At 38.1% G+C, this 25,651-nt stretch overlaps 1 protein-coding gene across 4 annotated transcripts in view; it reads left to right on the top strand.

The window, feature by feature from the left end:
- The first annotated feature begins 305 nt into the window (after window positions 1-305).
- SNX13 (sorting nexin 13) overlaps window positions 306-25,651 on the top strand; it is a 93,268-nt gene continuing 67,922 nt past the window's right edge. Inside the window, exons 1-5 of one of the 4 annotated variants that reach the window (XM_023750771.1) lie at window positions 306-326; window positions 12,065-12,177; window positions 16,089-16,191; window positions 18,823-18,912; window positions 20,506-20,627. In XM_023750771.1, the coding sequence (XP_023606539.1) occupies window positions 18,835-18,912; window positions 20,506-20,627 (200 nt within the window). In that variant the 5' untranslated portion in view covers window positions 306-326; window positions 12,065-12,177; window positions 16,089-16,191; window positions 18,823-18,834. Of the gene's footprint in view, window positions 327-12,064; window positions 12,178-16,088; window positions 16,192-18,822; window positions 18,913-20,505; window positions 20,628-25,651 lie in introns of those variants that run through there. The other 3 variants (XM_023750772.1, XM_023750773.1, XM_023750774.1) reach the window with 3 other exon arrangements.

Below are 25,651 nucleotides of genomic sequence, written 5' to 3'. Positions count from 1 at the left end.
CAAGTTGGAAAATTTGGAGGCACATTTTTAAGGAGTGCAGCTGCTACCACAATCTCTCCACTAAAATGCCTCTCAATGTTGCATTATTAGGTCATTTCACCGACATCCATAATCCCATTGCATATTTAGAAATAATGTGAGCTGGAAAACTTCAGTAGTAATTTCTCTGTTCAACTGTGAAAATTAAATTGTTCTAATCATCTTTAAATTCGTTCCAGAGACTCATATATATCAAGTGGAATAATTCACAGTTGTGGGCTTATTACACTGTTTCTCCAGTTTCCTGAGGGACCTTTTTATTCTGATGCCTCTGTGAAATCCCTAAGGTGAATGCTGCTTTGCTTTTGACCTTAGCCCTGCATTGTTGAAAGACTCCTTGGATGTTACTCTATTTAATCCTGAATTCCTTTGCTCCTGGAACCCTGGGGCTATTTTTAGCCTGGCTGTGCTTTGGCACATGAGTATGTGATTCTTTGTATTGTGACTTTTATTTTCAGGCTAGAGTTGTGTGACAACATGCATGTGTGGAGAATGGCTTTTAGATTCACTATTATAATTTCAGGCTTGGAAATTATAGAACTGATTGAAGTTGTACAATTTTAATGAAGGAGTTAAGTATGAAGTAAAATTTCATCTCATTTTAGTTATCACATAAATTTTGGGAACTAAAGGTCTGATTTTAAGATCTTATTTGTTCTCCAGTATTTCTTTAAATCATAATATTGTAGTTTAGAATTTGTTCTTGATTTCTCTTCTTGAGTTTGTGATGACATTTTGTTCTCAGAATTTTTCTCAGGGTGTTTAATCAGTTTGCAACTATTAATAAAATCAGCTATTTTTATATCCAGTGTTATTTTACTTACTAACATCTGATGGTTTTTCTTGGCTAATAGTACCTAAGTGCTCAACACTTAAACTGTTGGAATATTCTAGTCCTGGTAAAAGCAGAGTAAGAGTGTTGTAGGTGGTGGGAATGGCACCCGTTGTCTGACTGGTGGGGGGTCAGACCAAACCTGGGTTCAGCAACCTAGGTATTTGGGTTCTGGCTAGGAAAGAATTCAAAGTCCAGACCCAAACTGTAAGAGAACATTTATTTGGTGAATTATAGAAGTAGAAAAAGTAATTCCTAGTATAGGCTAGAAGTAAAGGAAGGGCCCTTGGAGCTTGGGAGTGAGGAAGCTAATGGTAATGTGCGTAGGGGGGAAGGGGTGGGAAAAGAAAGGGAAAAGCAAGGGCATACTCCGGGAGAGAGAAGGAATGCACTGGGTCCTCCATCCTAAGGATTTTAAGAGCAGAAATTTTAGGGGAGGTGCGAGGGGAAGGTCTCAATAGAATACATATTCAGCAGTTTTCCAGGTGTGTCCATTCAGGGTTGTGGTCTGATTGATTGGCAGGCACCAGGGCAGAGGGGACATTATTCAGTGGAGCTGGTCCTGATGTCAGCCTTGGCTGGTATTGTTGCTTATCTGGGCGTGGAGCTGAAATACAACTGAGGCATAGATGTTATCTCTAGGGAGGAAAGATCAGGGGGTTCAAACCTCAGGACCAGGGATATGCTAGGGGAGTAAAAGTTACCCAGGAGGCAAGGTCCCACTCTATAATTGATTATCCATTGCTAGGCACCTGGGGCTTTCCACTCCGATGACCTGTACCTAGGAGAGAGATAGAAACATCAATGATGAGAGAGAATCATTGGTTGGTTGCTCCTGCACATCCCCTACTGGGGATTGAGCTAGCAACCCAGGTTTGTAACTGGTCAGGGTACATGCCAGGGTTATAGGCTAGATCCCCAATAGGGAGGGTGGGCATGCAGAAGGCAACCTATGGATGTTTTTCTCTCACCCATGATTCTATCTCTCTCTCCCTGTCCCTTCCCCTTCCACTCTCTCTGAAATCAATAAAAATATATCTTAAAAAAAATAGTCGAGCTGGTGTGGCTCACTGGTTGAGTGTCAACCAGGAGGTCATGGTTCAATTCCTGGTCAGGGCACATGCCTGGATTGTGGGCTTGACCCCAGTGTGGGGCGTGCAAGAGGCAGATTATCTATAATTTTCTCTCTTCATTGATGTTTCTATCTATTTCTCCCTCTCCCTTCCTCTCTGAAATCAATAAAAATATATTTAAAAATAAATACATAAAAATAATAAAGTATTTTTAATAGTTTTTCTTAAAAATATTACAAGCTTCTTGAAAAGCAAATCAGTGCAGAAGTGTATTTAGTGAAAAGTAAAAGTATGATTTGCTTTCTACATTTTAAAAACAGTCTGGGTACTTCCATACCATTCTTTTTTAAACACATATGAGAGAATTTTCATTCAATTTAAAAAATTACTCTTAAAGATAGTGATATGAATTAGCTTTTCCTACTTTGATAAGTTTCTCAATTGTTTACTTAACTTTTACAATAGTTTTTATTTATTATATTTCATACTCTTCTCCCCATCCCTCTGTCCTGTGAATAGTAGTTGCTCAGTGAGTTGATTTGACGCAGACTAAGGGCATGTGGAACTTGAGTGTTAAGATGCCAATTAATTAATGATCAGAAAGGAAGATAAACTGGTGAAGATTATCACTGGGAAAAAAAATCTCGATTTATATAACATCGATTTAGATCAGTGGTTCTCAACCTTCCTATTGCTGCGACCCTTTAATACAGTTCCTCATGTTGTGGTGAACCCCAACCATAAAATTATTTTTGTTGCTACTTCATAACTGTAATTTTGCTACTGTTATGAATCGTAATGTAAATATCTGATATGCAGGATGTATTTTCATTGTTACAAATTGAACATAATTAAAGCATAGTGATTAATCACAAAACAACATGTAATTATATATGTGTTTTCCAATGGTCTTAGGTGACCCCTGTGAAAGGGTCATTCGACCCCCAAAGGGGTCGCAACCCACAGGTTGGCAACCCACAGGTTGAGAACCGATGATTTAGATGATGATTCCAAAGATCTGTGTATTCAATAATACTTACTGTATGTGTCATATGTTATACTTGGTACTAAGAATACACCATTGAACAAAGCATATACAATTTATGTCCTCATGTGACTTATGGCATATAGTATATGCAGGAAAATAAACAGGCAATTACAATATAATGTGATAAATGAGGATATTGGCAGTGATGAAATCCATGGAGTCCAGTCTCAATAGGGAAGTGAATATACTAGTAGAAGTGGGTAAAGTAAGGAGAAATTAGAAGAATCTAGTGCAGGGGTGGGCAACCTTTTTGTGAGTGCGTGCCAAAACCAACAAAATCTCTGACTCAAAATTCTTTTGCGTGCCAACCCTAATTTTTTGAGAACATGTTACGCCTACTTGATATCTCTTAAGGTGTACGTATGTGAAGAACCTTGAAGAAATAATAAAATTCATTCGAGCGACAAAAACACATTATATGATGAAAAATACATTTATTTTTTAATGTATACATGTACACTGATAGTCCGACAGAAAACTTTATGACTCCATTTGATATTATCAGTGGGACTTTTGCTGCTGCATCACTGATGACAGAGATTTTACATCAGGTTTATATTTCGTGACCTTCAGAGATATGCACGAGCTATTGCTTTCATCCGTCAGGCTATTCCTGTTACGAGACTTAACAAACTTCATCACTGAGAACAAAGATTCACCAACATATGTGGATGAAACCAAAACACTGGTCGGATCTAGGAATGCAGGGAGAGTTAAGACAGAGGCATAGAAATTGCTCTTCCCCTCTCTCGTCAATCCATGTCTATGGTCTTTAAGATAACTTGTTATGTAAAATTATTTATTTATCTAAGATGCACCTACACTGAATTTATCTGAAATAAATTTATTGAAAAATAAAAAAGTCAATATTAAGAAAAAAATTGTAAATGGAAGATTATAAGAGAGGGTTTTTCGTGCCAGCAAAAGTTACTGGTGTGCCATGTTTGGCACACGTGCCAGGGGTTGCCCACCCCTGATCTAGTGTCTACAACTGTGAATGTATATGAAAAATAGAGGCAGTTGGTGTGACTAATGTAGAACTGGAAGATTGTGGTCAGGGAAAAAATATTTTAATTTTCCAACTTCTCATTCAAAAGAATATAAGGTGGTGATGAAGTTAGAGTGTGGTCTATAGTGCCTAAAGTGGAATTGCATGAAAGATGGTGGAGGCGAAATGCTTTATGATATTATAAATAGACTGTTGGATGTATTACCCTTATATATGTTCAAGTAATTCAAGGTATGTAGTACTCGGGATAGAGAAGAATGTTTTGTGCCACATGTCAAGAGTTTTGAGTCCTTTGGAGATCAGTGGTTTACACAATGACTGCATATTGGAATTACCTGGAGAACTTTACACACTACTAATGCTCCATTCTAACTTTGCTGCACAGTGGGAATTCTAGTGGTTAGTTCCCATCCCCAGCTATTCTGATTTACTTTGTATGGAGTGTAGCCTGGGCAGTGGGATTTTAAAATGCTCCCAGGTAGTTCTACTGTGTAGGAATTGCACATGGAGGACTTTTTACAGGAAACTGGCTGGGAGCTATATTTGGGACTATGATCCTGCATCATGAAGTTGAGAGGATTGCAGGAGAAGCAGCTTTTACTTAAAGCAAACTGAAAAATTTGAGGATACTAATGTGTTTGTTTTTTATGGAACAGAGTAAACCTAGAGGGAAGCTTTGGTAGAGAGGGAAACAGTGGAAAGTTAGAGGAGGAAAAACAAGAACAGTATAGTGATTAGAGTACAGGAGAAGACTAATAAATTTTGCTCTTGGGGTGACCAAAGATAACAGGGCATATTGGGTTCAGAATTAGCCTGGAAAATAGTTTCAGCAATCCCATAGTGGTTGATAGACCTTAATGGGTTGAACTTCATTGAAAGTCCTAGCCTTGTACTCTTCTCTTTGTTAAGGGATTTGGATTGATTGTGAAGGTGGTTGGATCTTCAAGACCCATGGAGAGGCCCAGAGTTCCAGGCTGAAGTGGTTAGAGGCCCATCTGTTTTGACACCAGCATGCAGAGACTGGAGTGTCAAGGCTTGGTCAGTTTAGCATAGCATAGCTCTGCTCACTCTGACATACTGCTTGTGAGAGTTTGACACTGCTGTACCTAACAAAGCCTTTACTATTTCTTTACTTTTACACTACATGCTTTTTAGGAACATTTTTAATTCAGTTTCAGATTTCTAAGCAACGACTGATAGGTGTCATTTTTTTTAGTGTATAAGAATTGTTATAAATTTAGAAAAGTGAAAAGGGACCTTATAAATTACCTAAGCAAATTTCTCTTATTTATTTATAGATTAAAAGTTCATGCATAGAGAATCAAAATGAGTTTCACAATGAAACCACTCAGCCTAGATTAGAGTATAAACTGTATCTGGGCCTAGAAATTTATAATTGTTAAACTGATTCAAATTTGTTTTAAGAATAAATTGATTAACTTATTTTATTAATTTGACATGTAACTCAATTTTTTTGAACTTATAAACTTGGAAAATGAGAAGAACATCAGACATCACTCAACAATGTACAACAAATTTAATTTTCTTTTAAAATTAAAGCAAGCTATTTGAAGTATAATACTGTCTTCAAGAGCTACCTTAGTTATGCAAATAGGCTTTGAAATCACCTTTGAATGAAGAATTAAAAATTTTTCAATATATTTTTGGTCAGGATAAGATAAATAGTAAAGTAGTAAATTTGGTAACAGCTTAATATAGAAATAAAAATTATATGCTAAGTGGAAAATAAGACTTTTGCATGATTAAAGTATATCTTGTTAACTAGTAATTAAAACCCACTGCTTTTACTAAGCAAATATATGCTATTTTTTTCAAATATTTTTTATTGATTTCAGAGAGGAAGGGAAAGAGAGAGAGATAGAAACATCAATTATGAGAGAGAATCATCGATCCGCTGCCTCCTGCATGCTCTCCACTGGGGATCGAGCCCGCAACCCAGGCACGTGCCCTTGCCTTGACTGGAATCAAATGTGGGACCCTTCAGTCTGCTGATGCTCTATCCACTGAGCCAAACCAGCCAGGGCAAAGCTCTTATACTTTTTAAAATTTGTATGCAGTGGCCTTATTTCATGTGTTTGAATTACGAAACTAAAGGTAACTTTTCTAGGCTCTGACACCAAGTAGATGAAGCCTATGATGGATCATGGGGATTTAGGCTATATCAAAAGGATGCTTTAAAAAAAATCTATCTATCTATCTATCTATCTATCTATCTATATCTATCTATCTGAGAGAGAGTAAGGGAGAGAGCATTGGGGAGACAAAGGGAGGGAGGGGGAGAGAGAGAGACAGACATCAATTTGTTGTTCTACCCCTTTATGCATTCATTGGTTGATTCTTGTATGTACCCTGACTGGAGATCAAACCCGAAACCTTGGCACATCCAGACAATACTCAAATCAACTGGTTTACCTAGCCAGGGCCAGCTTACTTTTAACAGCTGGGTTAAGACCTGCATTTTTGTATGTATCTTAATTTCTCGTTAAGCTAGGAATAATAATAGTAATTAGCCTAACATTGATCATTGCATCATGGACTCGTTTACTACCCACACAACCACATGACAGAGGTGAGCAAATAAAGGCATACAGTGGCTACACGGCTAATAAATATCAAAGGTGAGATTTGCACTCTGATAACTCTAACTCCAGAGTCCATACTTTTTGAGCACTATGCTATACTAACTTTATTTCTTCTTAAGTTTTGAGAAGTAAATGAGAATAAGATATGTAGAATGCTTGGTACAATTTTAATTTTTATAGCTTTTTGGGGTACAGAATTGTGAATACAATTTTGTAGACCTAGAGGTTGATTTGGGGAGAGTTTAAGTATGTCGTTTTCCTTAGTTCTAAACAGTACTGGTAGCTTGTTAGAATGGAAGAGTCACAGACCCCACCCTAGACATCCTGGAGCAAAATCTGCATTTAAAAACCTAAAAGTTTGAGAACTTCTGCCTTAGATGATGTTGAAGGTTTCTTCCAACTCACAGTTGGGTAGTCAGTGAATCTAGCACACCTGCCAGTGTGGATATTTCAGTATTAAGTATTATATTTAGAGAAGAAAATGGTAATCTATCAAGAATTACTTTAATGTAAATCATTGTAATGTAGATTTATTCCTGTTTTGGTTTTTTTTTTGGCTTTCATTTTAAGTCAGCTCCTGGAGTAATACCTGTTTGAATTTGTAAAAGGTTTCTGATATAGTACCAAATTGTCCTAAATTTTATCCTGTATTATCTGAGGAAATAATTATAACTTAAGCTTTTTAAATGGTATTAAGACATTTTTTTAAAAAAAATATATTTTATTGATTTTTCACAGAGAGGAAGGGAGAGAGACAGAGAGTCCGAAACATGGATGAGAGAGAAACATCGATCAGCCGCCTCCTGCACATCCCCCACTGGGGATGTGCCCGAAACCCAGGCACACGCCCCCGACCGGAATTGAACCCGGGACCCCCCAGTCCGCAAGCCGACGCTCTATCCACTGAGCCAAACCGGTTTCGGCAAGACATGTTTTTTTTAAAATATATTTTTATTGATTTCAGAGAGGAAGGGAGAGGGAGAGATAGATAGAAACATCAATGATGAGAGAGAATCATTGATAGGCTGCCTCCTGCATGCCCCTTACTGGGGATTGAACCCACAACCGGGCATGTGCCCTTGACTGGCATTGAACCCAGGACCCTTTAGTCTGAAGGCCAACACTCTTATCTACTGAGCCAAACCAGGCAAGCATTTAAATAAATGAGGCATGCACCTGCTGGCCACGAGTTTGACATGCTTGGGGGCAAGGCAAATGTTTTTCTTAATTTCACCAAATAAGATTATAATTTCAGGCAGTTATATACATACTAGAGGCCCGGTGCATGAAATTCGTGCACGGGGGTAGGGGGTCCCTCAGCCCAGCCTGCACCCTCTCCAATCTGGGACCCCTCGGGGGATGTCGACTGTCGGTTTAGGCCAGGGGTGGGCAAACTTTTTGACTCGAGGGCCACAATGGGTTCTTAAACTGGACCGGAGAGCCGGAACAAAAGCATGGATGGAGTGTTTGTGTGAACTAATATAAATTCAAAGTAAACATCATTACATAAAAGGGTACGCTCTTTTTTTTTTTTTTTTAGTTTTATTCATTTCAAATGGGCCGGATCCGGCCCGAGGGGCGAAGTTTGCCCATGGCTGGGTTTAGGCCCAATCCTGCAGGTATTGCCCCTAACTTGCCCCCCTTTGGGCCTGAAAAGAGTTTGCCCCTACGTTGCCCCCCTGCCAGCCTGATCACCCCTAACTTGCCCCCTTGCCGGCCTGATTGCCCCTAACTTGCTCCCCTGCCGGCCTGATCACCCCTAACCACCTCTGCCTCGCCCCCGGCCTAAGCGGCAGTCTGGCCTCCCTCTGCGGGAGGCGACCTCGCCAATCGGGGAAGGCACCGCTGCCCCCATAACCCCGCTGCTGCTGCCACTGCTGGCCACCATGGCTGCCTGAGCCCAGGCCCTCACAGCCGCCGTGGCTGCCTGAGCTGCAGCCTGCCTCTCCTTTGTCCAGATGGATGCCCAGATGGACGTCTGGAAGATGTCTGCTCTAATTAGCATATTACCCTTTTATTAGTATAGATCAGGGGTCCTCAAACTTTTTAAACAGGGGGCCAGTTCACTGTCCCTCAGACCATTGGAGGGCCGGACTATAGTTTAAAAAAAAACTATGAACCAATTCCTATGCACACTGCACATATCTTATTTTGAAGTAAAAAAACAAAACGGGAACAAATACAATATTTGTATTTGCATGTGGCCCGCGGGCCGTAGTTTTGAGGACCCCTGGTATAGATATACTAGATATACTATATATTCGGCTGGTGCACGAATTCATGCATGGGTGGGGTCCCTCGGCCTGGCCGGTGATCGGGGCCAATCGAGACCAGTCGGCCGGGGGGAGGGACCGTGAGAGGTTGGCTGTGAGAGCGCACTGACAAGCAGGGTGCAGCTCCTGCATTGAGCATCTGTTCCCTGGTGGTCAGTGCATCGTCATAGTGACCGGTAAACCGGTCGTAACAGTCACTTAGGCTTTTATATATACAGATAGGTGGGAACACTAAGAATAACATAAAGCTTATTTTGGAACAGTTCCCTATTCTGATGTTTCAATGAGCAGGTTACCTGAGCAAATGAGCACCAAACTTGCTTGATTGGATTTGTTTAATTTTATTAGTCTCTAGAATATGAAAATTTCTCTCAAACTTACTTAAGGAAAGGGTTGTCTCAAGATTTAAAAGAAATGTGACAGTAATGTCTGTTTTGTTTACTGTTAAATCACTACCATAGTAGGTATTTACAAATATTTGTTCAGCGAATGAATAAGAGTTTGTTTTCGGTGAATGTGCCACTGTTTTCAAGTGCATAACATACTTATAAGATTCTGAAAGGGAATTTTTAGACAGTTGAGCATCTCCATATTAACTAATTGTTGCATTAAATAATCTTCCCCATATTAACTTAATTGTGGTTCTTTTTTGATAAGTTTTTTAATTGTGGAAGATATGATTCAAATAGAAGAACAGAACATTTATGTAGTTTAACCAGTTAACTACCATAAGCGTCTATAGATGCAAGCGGCGAACCTTTTTTAATTAAGTTCAAAATACTATGGCAGTTAACTGGTTAAAAAGCAAACACCTGGTTAAGAAGCAGAATACTATTAGTATTTGAAAAGCCCCCAGGTGTTGTCCTCCCATTGCAAGCGCTCTTCCTTTATCCCCAGAGATAGCCACTTTGCTTGGTTTTATTTTTAAAACCTTTGAATATATCAAAATTTATCCTTAATTAGTTGTTTAATTTTGAAAAAACGGACTAGCAAGCATAAATCTTAACTGTAAAGAAAGAGTAATATTGCTACTATTAGATGAAGTCTCACTGAAGGAGGTAGGTGAATAGTCTCATTTCTCCTTTCCTGAGAGTTGACAAGAACTCTTTTCAGGGAAGTCCATGGATAAGACTTTGAGTGAATCCTGGAAAATAGCATCTGTTTCTCATAGTTGGACATCTGGCAGTACTGTGGTACCAGTCTATATAGAAAAAGTAAAAAAAAAACAAAAACAAAAAACCAAAACACTGAGTGACATAAATGGAAAAATAGGAAGAATCAATATTATAAATTCTCTTTAAATCCTGTCTAAGATTTCTGTTCATGTATCATCTAATCTTTGAGAGATCAACCAGATAAAGTTGCTTTATTTTTCACTATAATGCTTATCTCCATCTAATAGAAATATATAGTTATTTACTTATTTGTCTTTTTTCCCTTTCTGGTGTGTAAACTTAAAAAGATATGTATATATCCTACACCCAGAGTGGAGGATGGCAGAGCCCGAACTGTCCCAACCCACTTCTGCCTCCATTCCCTTTTTCCAGAAGATTGGGGGGAAAAACACGTCAAAATGATATGCCTGTGAAGAAAGTGCAACATGTTTAGAAACACTGGTAAGAAAAGCTTTGAAAAACACTGTCAAGGGGATCCCACTACAAGGTAATCAGATTCCCCTTTTCTGGAACTCCTGTAGCACAAAGGAGGTCACTTTCTGTTTCCCTTTCTAACAGACCAGACTTCTGGATTAGGCATTTTGGCTGCATATGGACTAATAATTGCAAGACCACAATACAGGGCCCAATTCCAGCTACAAAATTACTCAGTGCCAATGACTGATGTGATGGTACCTTATAATCCTCTGGGAAAATTTTCCCATCTAACCCCAGAGGTGGGAGATGCAGGTCTAGGACATATCCAGGCTCAGACCGAATGGCAGTGCTTGGACTGCAACCAAGTAATCACTGCAAAGTAGTTCCAGGTAGCAAGAAATTACATCCAGATTCTCATGGAGACTACTGTAGGATATAGAGTAGGAGCATGAGAGCAGTCAGACCTCGTGTAAATAATGTTGCTTTGCTTTTTAAAAAATTAATGAGGGTCTGCTCATCTTTCTCCCCTTATTGAATGTAGACTTACCAGGATATGTTTTATGCACTGGTTTCCCCAGCACATAGGAAGCATTCAATGATTGTGAATGAATGAATGAAAATGAATAAATACTAGTACAACTGTCCTTTCTCTCATAATTCACAGCACTTACTGTCTATTCCATAGTTTTTTGGTCATTAATTTTGTTCAGTTTAGCATCTTATAATGCTTTGTATTATTTTCTTTTGGTTCAGTGTCTAATTGTTTCATTCCTATAAGACAGTCTTCTCTGTGCTCCTTGATGGAAAGAGACAAATGCTTCCCTGTATACCTCACAGTGCAAGGCAGATGGATATAACTTGTTGAATTGAATACATGTATTTATTCATAATGACTTAAATTGCTAAAATCCAGTTTGCCTTCAACAAAAGTATTTTTATTGGATTCTAAATGAAATAGGGTTTTTTGTTGTTTTTTTAATTATGGATAATTTTTGGAGATGTTTTGTTGCGCTCATGATAAATTTTGCTAAGTGGAAGTTGGAAGTTTAGTGATTATAATTTTACAAATTTCAACACACAGTTTGAATTGAAAATAGCACAATTTTCAGTGAGATACAGATTTCTTACCTGGAAATGTTAATTTAAAAAATAAGTTATACTATAGTTATATTTCAACTTAGCTTTGAAATGAAGCATTGAAAATAAGCACAAATTTAGTCTACATTTTACATATGCTTTTGCATATATAAATACACAAATGTTTTTATAAATACTTTATCATTTCTCATCCCAGCATATTATTTAACAATGTGTATAACTATTTTTGTACCTTTACATTTTCACTAGATTTTAAAAAATCATTACTGATGTTCTATGAATAAATCTCTTCCTACATTCAGGTTTTGTATATCATTTCTTGGAGATAAATTTCCAACATTGTACTTAACACTTTCAAAAGTAAATATTTTAACAGTAATTAAAACAGTACTATAAATGTACAAAAGCAGAAATTTAAAACTATATAAAAGTTTTGTTGGTTCCTTTATAATTCATATTTATTTTTAAAAACTTTTATTTTTTTTGCTTTATTTCAGACCAGTCTGTCCATATGGGGATGGGGAAGCCTTGGCGTTGTCCTTTCTCTAATAACCTTTGGACCCTTTGTAATATTTTATTTGGCATTTTATATCCTCTGCTTTGTGGGTGGGTAAGTATAATCAGTTATAATTTTGCAATTCATATGTCATGTTCTGTTTTTCAAAATTGAAAAAAATAACCAAGAGAAATGGAAGTATGGTTTATTATGAATGCTATTTTTCCAAATTGTTTTTACCAAAGTTTAAAAATAAAATAGACACACTTATAGAAATAAGATAATAATGGTCATTATTTGTGCCAGAAATATGGTTAGTCATCTTCAAAAATAAAATAGTTGATACAAACTTCTTTGTGATAAAGGAAAATTTTTACGATTTTTAAAAATTCCTTTTGGTTTTATTACTCCTTTAAGGTTGAAATTACTTTATTATAACAGTAACAAAATAAGTAAGTTATATTGATAACACATCAAATTTTACATGGAGATAATTGTGTTATTGATTAGACTTCTAACAATGTTAATTGTTTTTCTTTTGTTAAGAAAATTGAAACACCTGAATTTGCAGTTTTTTTCTTCATGGTTATTTGGTTTGCAGTTTATACTTTTTACCTTGCCTTGATAAACCTTTACGAGAGAGGTTTCAGTCATGGTTTTGTATAGCTTCCCATGCAGAACATTTGATATCAGACATGTAAGAGAGTGTATAGATGAGAGATTCTTGTTTTAGGTATTCTAATCAGCTTAGCTGAAGTGTGCATTTTGTTGTTAACACATATGTGTGCATGTGTGTGTGTGTATATACGTATATACACACACACACACATATATATATAGATGATACATTTCTGTAATTATTTGTGAAATAAATACCTATGAGTTCTTTTAAAATATATTTTGAGAATCCCCAAATTTGGAGGAGTTATTATAGTTTTAACGGACTTCACTGAATTGAATAGCATATATAAACTGTGGCCTGAAAGAATGTATAAGACACTAAAGGGGTGGCTTCTGAATATATCAATTACCTATTACCTCTTTCAGGATATGGGTTTGAAAGTAATGCATAGCCATTTTTATAGGGAGTGCACCATTGACTGTTGAACAAGTGAGAATTAAAGGACTATTCATAAAATTAATTTTTATTTTAGTTTTAGTATTTTTATTAGAATTGATACTATAACGGTGTATTGAACAATTAAGAAATAAGTGATAGGAATCAGATAAATGGAGTCCTGAATATCTTTACTGATTATAAAGATGATTAAAGACTATAGATCTGTAGCCATTTGGCTTCTAAATTACATTCCTTAATCGTAAGCTAAGGCCAGAGCTGCATGGTTGCACCTTTCCCGTGTAGGGTTATAACTGCTTTTACTTATTTGAAAGGAGATTGTCTTGAGGTGTTTCTTTGAAAGAAGAGATTTCTTCTATTTCACTAATTGAATAAGTGCTTGGCAAAAGTGAAGGAGAAGGATTTTCCAATACTTCAGAGAAGAAGGAAATTTTAGGTTTATAGAGGAAGGTAGGATCCCTAGGAACCCTTGGAAGATGGAGAGGTGGAAAATTCTTCTTTTTGACTAAACTATTTTATATAAAATTTGGGAAAGAGAAAAGGGTAATGAGTGCATTCATTTCAAAGTCACGGGAGCCTCTGCTGTTTCCTCTTTGCATCTGCTAATTTTTTAAGGAATAATTTTCAAAAACATTTTTGGATACTTGTAAAGTATGTAAACATCCTATATAATAAAAGCCTAATTTGCAAATTGACCAAATGGCGGAACGACTGGTCACTATGATGCACACTTACCACCAGGGACCAGACGCTCAACACAGGAGCTGCCTTCAGCCCGCAGGCCCCAGGCCAGCCAAGGCGGGTGCCAGCAGGGGCCTCCCCCCCCCCCCCCGCCCTGATCGCCCTGCCAGTCGCCTTGCAGAGGGAGGCGACTGGTGGCAGTGGTGGGGGGCAGGGCTGGCAAGCAGGTGGCACCAGTTCGGCCAAGGTGGGTGCCAGCAGGGGCCCCCCAATCGCCCTGCCGGTCACCCTACAGATCGGCCCTGATCACTGGCCAGGCCTAGGGACCCTACCTGTGCATGAATTTCGTGCACTGGGCCTCTAGTTTTTAGATAAGATGGGACATTGGAAAGTGTGGGAGAGCCACTAAGAACTCTTTAGATAATATTAAGTCACATGGTAGGGTGTGAAATTTCAAGTTCATGCTGTTACATTAATTGATGTTCTGTTTCAGATCCCAGTGAAACTCACTGCCACAATAGGGGACTTCTACTTACATATTAGCAATCCTCTCAAGGAGATTTGTTAACTATGCACTTCTAGGTTATTCAGTTATGGGCAGTGGGTACCATAATTCCCAAAGGAAGTCTTTCTTATTTTGGTGGTAGTTATGAAGAATATTGTCCCTTCTTTAACTTAGTATAGTTTAATGGCTATGAATTTTAAAAGCAAAAATATGCTTTCAAATAACAATGTCAAGTAAAAACATTTCATATAATTAAAATAATTTCTTAATTATAGTAGGTTTATTGTGTAAGTTTTAAAAAATACGTTTTTGTTCTTTTTTTACTTAAAATGGAAATGAGAGGAATTAATAAATTTTTCTGTGAAAACCACTTTTTTATTTTTTGCTAATAACACTTAAGTTTTTAAGTTCTGCAGTTTATTTATAATGTTGAAAATGTATATATTTTGCATATAGTTAAAGCTAATCCCTTATTTTCTAGTTATAAGAATACTTTTGGAAAGAAAAGCACTGATGAGTTTGTTTTGTTTTTGATTGTTACTTTGGCATACCATTTATACTGTATTATAGGTTATTTAATGGCATTCTATTATGTTTGTTTGGTTATGCAATCATTTGTTCTACCTGTTTTTACTTAACCTCAGTGCTAAAGCTCTTAGGTTCTTTGTAAGATCAGACTTTTCCTTAGCCTACTTTCCTAATTTCATACTCTGGGCAAAGGTTTATATTTTATTAGTCTGTTCCAAGATGATATTTTTAGAAGTACATTGTTTACTTTATATAGTGTCTGTAACTGTGCTTATAACCAGGTAAAACTGAAATACAGAGCCAATGTGAATCTTAATATTAACATCAGATACAACACAGATGAAATTTACTCGTAATTCTGAGACCAGCCTTTTAAAATGAAACAAAAACAGAATTGATGACATAAGCTGATGTTATTTTATTTGTGTTTTCCACTTTCCCCCCTGCTTTTGTGATGCCAGTACTGAAGCGCAGTGAAGTGACAGGTAGCCACAAAAAGCAGAGAACCTTGAGAATCTTCAGTAGTTGAAGCTGCCTATATATGATTTTTCACTGTTCCCTTCTTGTCCCTACAATCTTTGAATCACTGTAAGATTATTGTATGATTATTACAAAATTAAAATTTAGTTTTCTTCCTGATGGAATTTCTCTCTACTTAGTAGTGCTTAGAGTTAATTGGTAAATTTTAAATATAGAAAATATTGATAGCATTTAGTCAATACTTGAGTTTAACTTGAGTTTAATTTTCCTTTATTAATTCCGGGCTTATTTAAATAAATATTAAATTGGGTCACTATTTTACATGTAGCCTTTGTGTTGTAGTCATAGTGAGAAGTTATTAAATCTCATGTTAATTAACAATACAGCATGTGTTTTAACTATTGATTTAGATCTCACTTGTTTTTGTCTTTGGTTATTAGCTAGCCTACTTATTTAAGGAGGGCTGATTTTCCTACAGTTTGAAAATGTTGCCTGAGATTTTTTTATGATTTTTTATTTTTTTATTCTGGATGAAAACTTGGAAAGGCATTATTGTGTAAATTTACAAATGTTGATAGTTAATTTAAATTTCAGAGCATAGCAAAATCTGTCAATTCCTTGCCTTGTCAAAGTCACAAACTGATATTTTAGTGAATGATAAGCCACCTATTAAATCTGAAAAAGTATTTGGTAATAGATGTGTTAGATTATAGTAAAATTTTGTTTTCATATCTATAATTAAATTTTTTTCAGGGGTTTTGTGGTTACTCTTCTGTTTGGAAAAACAAACTCAGAGAAGTACCTAGAGCAGTGTGAACACTCATTTCTTCCTCCAACATCAACTGGAATTCCTAAGGTAAATAGTGTAAAGGAATGTGAAACCTCAGTCCTCGTCTACATAATGATAACTACAAATGTGATCATCCATTTATGGCTTAGCAGATTTTTCTATAATTCATTTATATTCATTATAAATTTATGGGAGACTTTCTGATTGTGCCTAGAAAAATGCATTTTAACAAGTTACCTTTTAAACTTTGTCAGATGTTAAAACTGCGAATACAAATTTGGGGAAAAACAGAAAATTGGAGTGTTTTCTTCTATCCTTAAACTAGACTTTAAAAGTATCACATATATGATTTGTGTCAATGAATATAATGTTTTGAATGAAATAAATAACAAAGGAACCAGAGGGAGAAAAGGTATACTTTTTATTTAACTCACTTGAAAACTGTAGTTTGCAATTAGGCTATGCATTATTTATTATTTTAATAAGTTAGGGCCAATTTTATATCATCTTGAATGTTCTTTTTTTAAATTCTTTTTTCAATCCTATATAATAAAAGCCTAATATGCTAAATGTCTAGTCATTCGGTTGTCCGTTCAACCAATCAAAGCATAATATGCTAATGATATGCTAGGGCCGCTCAACCACTCGCTATGACGTGCACTGACCACCAGGGGGCAGACAGTTGACCAGTCGACTAGTTGCTATGACATGCACTGACCACCAGGGGGCAGACAGTTGACCAGTCGCTATGATGTGCACTGACCACCAGGGGGCAGACGCTCTGACCAGTAGGTTAGCTTGCTGCTGGGGTCTGGCTGATTGGAACTAAGCAAGACAGGCCGGACACGCTCTGGAGCCCTCCTGCAGTCCCTCCCCTGCTGGCCAACCTCCCGCGTCCCTCCCCAGCCCCGATTGTGCACTGGTGGGGTCCCTCGGCCTGGCCTGTGCCCTCTCGCAATCTGGGATGCCTCGGGGGATGTTAGAGAGCCAGTTTCGGCCCAATACCTCAGGCCGGGCCAAGGGACCCCACTGGTGCACAAATTCGTGCACTAGGCCTCTCATGTCATATAAATAAAATTGGATTTGAGTAAGATAGATAGGCTTCAGTTTTGCATTGTCTCAATTTTTATTGTACGATGGGGATGGTTTCACCTTTTATAAAGAGAGACAATTGGTCTGGAGCTGCTGCTAGGAATTTAACTTTACAATTATTATTTTGTTCAATTTGTGCTAAGATGTAGGAGATGCAGAGAAAGTAATATATAAAGTATTATTTTACATTATTGAAATAACCCTATCCCACTGATTTTCATATTAATAATTTTTTCTAATACTGTAACTTTTAAAATAATCTGAAACTTTTTTGTCCTCCTTTATGACTCCTATTAATGTGTACTTTGAGTTTGCTCACAAATCTTTCTGAGGAAATGAACCTTTTCTTTTTTTGAATCAATTCTCAGCCATTTGTAGTTTCCATTCATTTGAGTGATAAAAAGAAGATGGGAATATTTTATAATTAAGATCCCAGCCTTGGCCCCTGTGGTTGGGCATCATTCCAAGCACTGAAAGGTTGATTCAATCCCCTGTCAGGTCACATGCCAAGGTTGCAGGCTCCATTACCTCTGGGGGGTGTGCTGGAGGCAGCCAACTGATATTTCCTTCTCACATTGATGTTTGTCTCTCTCCCTCCCTTCCCCTTCAACTCTCTCTAAAAATCAATTAAAAAGATCCCAAACAGTAATATATCATAGTCAAGACTGGTATCCATAATATATTTTAGTAGATGGTCTAAAAAATAGTGATTTTGATTTGCTTTTTCTAAAATGCTTTATAAGCATGTTTTATGAAAAATTCTTAGAGGTTTTATAAACATGAACCGTATGTTTTATATGTATAAATATATACATCTATATATATATAAAAGCCTAAGCAAACAAACCACCATTCGACCAGTTGCTATGACGTGCACTGACCACCAGAGGGCAGACGCTCAACGCAGGATCTCACCCTGGTGGTCAGTGCACTCCCACAGCCAACCTCCTGTGGCCGGCCATCGTCCCGAGGTCCCTCCCCCTGGTAGCCGACCCCAATCTCTGGTTAGGCCAAAGGATCCCACCCGTGCACGAATTTATGCACTGGGCCTCTAGTAAATATATATAAGTAGGCTTTGGTTTGTATTTTTAATTGAAGAGTGAACCACTACTTTTCATCTTGTTTCCAGACAACTGATCTTTCTGAAGACTACAGAGAAATGAACAAATTAATTTTCTTTAGTTGTTAAAAAATCATCCCTAAGTAAAATCAACTTAAAGGATATTGTTGCCAACTGTTTTGGGCTGGGAGGGGAAACAGGGAAGAGGAAAATTAATAATTTAACTCAGTTAAACTAACTTATGGTTTAAAGTTTCATTGAAATATGTCAACATTATCTCTGTATATTTTTAGTTTTCTCACATTCTAAATAATGTTTTCAGATTTTATTACATTTTTGAAATTAAGAATAGATTTTTATTTTTGGTTAGTAGTTTTGCTAATTTGAGAAGTAGTGTTTTGTTTTTACTAGAGTATCAAGAAATAAGGTTATTTATGTACTTGAAGATAATGACAGGAAAGTTACAATGAATATTCAGTTAGAAGTAAACCACAGAGATTTTAAATCAAGAAACTATGCAGTAAGATGTGATGGTTTCCTTTAAGTGTTTAGAAGAAATGAAACGTGAAGCCGGGACTATAAAGATCGATAGAAGATTAACTGGTGCCAATATAATTGATGAACCTCTCCAGCAAGTGAGTTTCAGTATGTGGTATTTGAATTCCATATATTGTGTGCTAGGTGTATTTCTTTTGAAAATAATTTTGCTATTTATGTAACATGCTAGAAATATAATTCTACCCTTGGTTCTAAATTTAAAGATGCTGCCTTATTTATGAACTAATTTATAATGAGCTACTGTATTTAATAGTAAGCCTTTTGATTGATTTTGCATTTAGAAAAAAAGTTTTTACTGACATATTTGATAATGTTTTTAGTTATTTTATAGTTAAAGTGTAATCTTTAGCTAATGAACAAACTTACTGCTTTGGTAAATCAGACATAATTCCCTACTAGTTTTATTACTTGGTAAAGTGCATATACTTTCTTCGATTCAACAACATTCAAAAGTTAGAATTAAGCACTGACTGGTTTGGCTTAGTGGATAGAGCATGGCCTGTGGACTGAAGGGTCACAGGTTCGATTCCAGTCAAGGGCATGTGCCTCGGTTGCAGGCTCAGTCCTCAGCCCTGGTTGGGGCCTGTGCGGGAGGCAACCAATCGATGTGTGTGTCTCACATTGATGTTTCTCTCTCTCCCTTCCACACTCTAAAAATCAATGAGAAAATGTCCTCAGGTGAGGATTAACAAAAAAAAAAAGACTCTAAGTTTGCCCCAGCCGGTTTGGCTCAGTGGATGGAGATCAGCCTGCACACCAAAGGGTCCCAGGTTCGATTCTGGTCAAGAGCATGTACCTTGGTTGCAGGCTCCTCCCCAGCCCTGGCCCTCCTCAGGGCTCCTGCAGGAGGCAACGAATTGATGTGTTTCTCTCACATTGATATTTCTGTCTTTCCTTCTCTCTTCCATTCTCTCTAAAAATCCATGGGAAAATATCCTCAGGTGAGGATTAACAAAGACAAACAAACAATAAACAAATAAAGGTGATTAAATGTTTTTAAAAAAAGTTAGAATTAAAAATATTCTCCCCCCAAATATTTTTCACTGATTTTTTAAAATTACATGATTATTATAAGTAATGTGTATCTTAAAATTCTAACATTTGATAGATAAACGCATATTTAGTTTATCTGAATTACAAAAACATTATAAATTAAGTTGTATTATGTGCTATTTATTGGCTAACTTAATACTGCTGGCAGTATAGAAGGTGTTAGAATTAAGTGAACTATGTCGTTTTTGTAATTTGAAAGGAATCTGAAGATATAATTTTGGAAAAATTGTGGGGTTTTTTTGGAGAATTAGGGTCCATTGGCATTACTTTTCATCTTATTAAATCAAACTGATTAAAACTCTTCATTATATAATAACATTGAAAGTTTACTTTTTTTGCAGGCACCGTCTTTGTGAATTTGGAGTGGACTTGGCCATAGATAGCTAATTAAAAAAAATTTGGGAAGCTTATGAATTGGGATACCAAAATAATTTAAAAATTTTTGAAATAGTTTTTGGCATATTGATGCTTTTAAAATAAAAGCAGTTATTTACCACCACAATTTAGTGTATAGAGAATAATTACCAATTGGCAAATAATCCTTTAGGTTTTATTTTGCCACTGTTATTTTTAAAATCCTAAATAGTTGTATTTTTCCCCCAATATTCTTGTTTTAGGTTATCCAGTTTTCCTTGAGGGATTATGTCCAGTATTGGTATTATACACTAAGTGATGATGAATCTTTTCTTCTTGAAATTAGACAGACTCTTCAAAATGCACTCATTCAGTTTGCTACTAGGTAAGGTCACTGCATTTTTTTTTTTTTTTTCGCTGAAAAATTTATATTGTTTGTACCAATAGTGAAATAACTTAAGTAGGAGGGGAAAATTAATTATAGTTGACCCTTTAATAACTTGGGGGTTAGGCATGCTGACCCCTGCACAGTTGAAAATTCGCATGTGACTTGACTCCCCCAACCTGTAAGCCTTACCAATAACAAGCAGTCAATTGACACAGGTTTTGTTTGTTATATATTACTAGTGGCCCGGTGCATGAAATTCGTGCAGGGGCGGGGGTGTCCCTCAGCCCGGCTGCACCCTCTCCAATCTGGGACCCTCGGGGGATGTCCGACTGCCGGTTTAGGCCCAATCCCTGCAGTCGGACATCCCTCTTGCAATCCGGGACTGCTGGCTCCTAACCATTCATCTGCCTGATTGCCCCTAACCACTCTGCATGCCGGCTTGCTTGCCCCCAACTGCCCCCCCCCTGCCTGCTTGCTCGCCCCAACTTTTCCCCCCTGCCGGCCTGCTCGCCCCCACCCGCCCTCCTGCCGGCCTGCTCACCCCCAATTGTCCCCCTGCTGGCCTGATCTCCCCCAACTGACCACTGATGGCCTGCTCACCCCAACTTCCCCCCTGCCAGCCTGATCACCCATAACTGCCCTCCCCTCTTGGCCCCTAATCACCTCTACCTTGGCCCGCCACTATGGCTTTGTCCAGAAGAACGTCCGGAAGGTCTCCTGGAAGGTCTCCCAGTCTAATTAGCATATTACCCTTTTATTAGTATAAATAGAGGCCTGCTGCATGGATGGGGGCCAGCTGGTTTGCCCTGAAGGTGTCCCAGATCAGGGTGGGGGTTCCCTTAGGCAGCGGTGTGGTCTGGGCGAGGGGCCTGTGGTGGTTTGCAGGCTGGCCATGCCCCCATTGGGGTGGGGGTCCCCACTGGGGGCACGTGGCCAGCCTGGGTGAGGGGCTGAGGGCTGTTTTCAGGCTTGCCACGCCCCCCAGAGGGAACCCTCACCCCATGGGGGTGTGGCCAGCCTGGGTGAGGGGCTGAGGGTCGTGTGCAGGCCTCTCCTTCAGTGGCTGGCCCAGGCGACCCAAGCCTCCTGCATGCTCAGGCTGGCTCCGTGGCCGCCGCCCACAGGCCCCTACTTCAGCGGTCGGCCAGGGCAGACAGGAAGCTTGGGTTGCCAGAGGCCTCTCCTTCAGTGGCCGGCCCAGGCGACCCAAGCCTCCAGCCCGCTCCAGCTGGCTCTGTGGCCACCACCATCTTTGTCCTGCTAATTTGCATATTCCCTCCTGATTGGCTGTGGGAGTTGTGGATGTACGGTAAATTTACATATTTATCTATTGTAGATATTTTTACAATAAAACTATAGAAAAGAGATGTTATTAAGAAAATCATAATACAGAGAAAATACATTATTAGTACTGTACAGTTTTTTTAAAAAATCTGCATATCAGTAGGCTTGTGCAATTCAAACCCATATTGTTTAAGGGTCCACTGTATTAAAAGGTAAGTTGAACAGTAGATTATAGATAACTTGGATTATAGAATTAGAACCCTAAAAACCTTTAAATTATTCCTTTAAATTTAATCTTTACATTTACAGAATGTTTATTTTGATTAAGCCCTGTTCTCTTAGTCTCTAGGTCTGTTTCTTCCTGGGGTCCAGTCATGTTTCAAAGTCTTTCACCCCCCTTATTGATAATTTGTTCCTCCTTACCCAGATACTCTGTTTTATTTGAGTGCTGAGGAAATTAGTTTTTCTTACTTTTGGCATATACCTAATGGAAGTCTTCTTAATGAAAGAAGAAACCAAAAGAGCATAAGTTATTGGAGACTATTCAGTTTATTATTTGTTTATAGGAGAGAAGTGCATTTTGGTGATTTTGCTTTAAGAAACAGCCACTTGTATAGTATCTCCCATATAACAAAATATTTTGGTTTATATCCTTGTACTTGATTTTTTGAGGGGGCCATTTCATACCCAGAAATTACTTATTTTTGAAAGAAAGGATTTGTTTTTCTATGAGTTTACAGTCTTTTTATTTTTTTATTTTTTATCAAAGATTTTGCTTCCCAATACACATAGAGATTTTCTTACTAACCTATATCATCAAGGCCTTAGGCTGCATGTCATGGCCATGAGTACACTCAAATCTGAAAGTTATTTTCTAGCCAATCCCTCTTTTTTCTCACTTAGATTCTTGAAATACATTCTTGTACTTCCGAGAATCTTGGAGATTTTTTTCCCCTAGGACTCTTACTGTGTTTTTATCTCTGTTTTATGTATGTTAGCTGCCTTACCTTTGAGTGGGCTCTGACTTTTGGGAACACTGTGAATGAGTGAAATCCACAATGTCCTGTCCTCAACATTCCGACTCAGCTCCTGTAGACTCATGCCTTCTTTTATGCAGTCAATCCACCTCATATTTGGTCTTCCTTTTTTCTACTGCCTTCTCTTTTTCCTAGCATTATTATCTTTCCCAAAGAAATCTGTCTTCTCATGATGTACCCAAAGTAGGACAGCTTCAGTATTGTCATTTTTGCCTCTAGCAAAGTTTCAGGCCTCATTGGCTCTACAACCCACTCTGCACATAGCGATTTTTCCAGCTCGTCTGCTCTGTCAAAACTTTTCCTCTGTAACTCAGTTGATTCTAAGCTTGAGAGTGGGAGGTTAATTCCTCAATCTTAGGGAGGCCTGCTATAAGGTTTATGGCTTGAACAATAACCTTACTTGTTGAGATAGGTTTGAACGTCTCCCTTATATTTAACACCAAACATTTGCAAAGTAGCCAGCTCTAAATATGAGTGTAGACCAGCCGTGGACAAACTACAGCCCGCAGGCTGGATCCGGCCTGTTTGAAATGAATAAAACTAAAAACAAAAAAGACCGTACCCTTTTATGTAACGATGTTTACTTTGAATTTATATTAGTTCACACAAACACTCCATCCATGCTTTTGTTCCGGCCCTCCGGTCCAGTTTAAGAACCCATTGTGGCCCTCGAGTCAAAAAGTTTGCCCACCCCTGGTGTAGACTCATTGTGGAACACAGAAAAGAAAGGATAATCAAAGAAGATCAGAAATTGAGTTTGATCTCCTTTATTTTACATATGTAACACTAGTGAGTGGTAGGTATTCTTTCAGTCATTTACTGCTTTCTGTAGTAACAATATCCTAATGATTTTTCTTCAAAAGGATGGGAATAAGAAGAGTTCATTATTCTTGTGTCTGACTGCCTAAGAGTATCTTAAAATATAGCAAATTATTGACATGGAAAGAACTTTGAACTAGTAATTGAAAGACTTGTGTTTGCGTCCTATTCTACCACTTTTCTGTGGAACTGTGAGCAAGTATTTTAAACTCTTTGAATGTTGGTATAATAAAAGCATAATATGCTAATTAGATGAGGCAGCCGAACGACCTTCTGGACATCATTCCGGACATCCTTCTAGACCAGTGGTTCTCAACCTTCCTAATGCCGCGACCCTTTAATACAGATCCTCATGTTGTGGTGACCCCCAACCATAAAATTATTTTCGTTGCTACTTCATAACTGCAATTTTGCTACTGTTATGAATCGTAATGTAAATATCTGATATGCAGGGTGTATTTTCATTGTTACAAATTGAACATAATTAAAGCATAGTGATTAATCAAAAAAACAATATGTAATTATATATGTGTTTTCCGATGGTCTTAGGCGACCCCCGTGAAAGGGTCGTTCAACACCCAAAGGGGTCGCGACCCACAGGTTGAGAACCGCTGTTCTAGACGAAGCCGCAGCAGTGGGGGCCGAGGCAGAGACAGTTAGGGGCGATCCAGGCAGACAGGCAGGTGAGCTGTTAGGGGCGATCAAGCAGGCAGGTGAGCCGTTAGGGCAATCAGGCTGGCAGGCGAGTGGTTAGGGCAATCAGGTAGGCAGGCAGGTGAGCGGTTAGGAGCCAGCGGTCCCTGGATTGCGAGAGGGTGCAGACTGGGCTGAGGGACACCTCCACCTGCGTGTCTCTCCACCCCCCGCCCCCTCCCCGTGCACGAAGTTCATGCACCGGGCCTCTAGTATGTAAAATTAGCATAAATACTACCTACCCTGTTCTGTATTCCTCACAGGGTTATTGTCAGGATCAAATTCATCTATTCAGCTAGTATTTTGTGCCTATTTTGTACCAACCAGGTGTTGTGGATATGGTAGTGAGTAAAACCAAATTCCTGCTCTGTGAAATATAATGAAAATAATACTTGTGAAATGTTTTGAAAATTGTGAAAGAATTTAGAAATTTAAGTTGTTATGCCATCCAGCATCCACAATTTTGTAAATCAGGAAGCTAAGGTCCAGAAAGATTAACTGGTTAGTTAGGGACACAGGAAGAATTATCATTAGATTGTTCTCAGTCCAGTGTTCTTGTTTTCCCCCCATTCCCTATCAGATATATCACGATCTAGATTATTCATCTTCATCTCCCCACCTTTCTTTCCTCTCTTTGCAGTGCTTTTCCTATTTTTGATTCCCCAATCCCTTTTCTTTAAACTTCATGTCATAATTTTTCCCCTTTCTGTATCAGTCTATGCTGTCAAGCTAAATATTTGGGCGATTACAGGCTAAGAGCCAGATTTCTTCCATCCTAGATTGATCTGAATTTATCTCTTTGCTTTTTCATTGGCCTTAAGCTTTGGGCAAATTAATCAGCTTCTTTTTTTTTTGTTGTTGTTGTTGTTTTTTTATTAGTTTTTATTTATTTTTTTATTTATTTTTTTAATTAAATTTTTATTGTTCAGATTACATTTGTTCCTCTTTCCCCGCCCCCATAACTCCCCTCCTTCCAGTTCCCGCCCCACCCTCCGCCCTCACTCCCCACCCACTGTCCTCATCCATAGGTGCACGATTTTTGTCCAGTCTCTTCCCGAATCTCCCATTCCCCTTTCCCCCCCAAGAATAGTCAGTCCATTCCCTTTCTGTGTCCCTGATTCATTATAATCACCAGTTCATTCTGTACATCAGATTATTTATTCACTTGATTCTTAGATTCACCTTGTT

This window comes from Myotis lucifugus, unplaced genomic scaffold (assembly GCF_000147115.1).
Source record: "Myotis lucifugus unplaced genomic scaffold, Myoluc2.0 scaffold_15, whole genome shotgun sequence".
Lineage (NCBI taxonomy): Eukaryota > Metazoa > Chordata > Mammalia > Chiroptera > Vespertilionidae > Myotis > Myotis lucifugus.
This window is presented reverse-complemented; position numbering and strand designations above follow the sequence as displayed.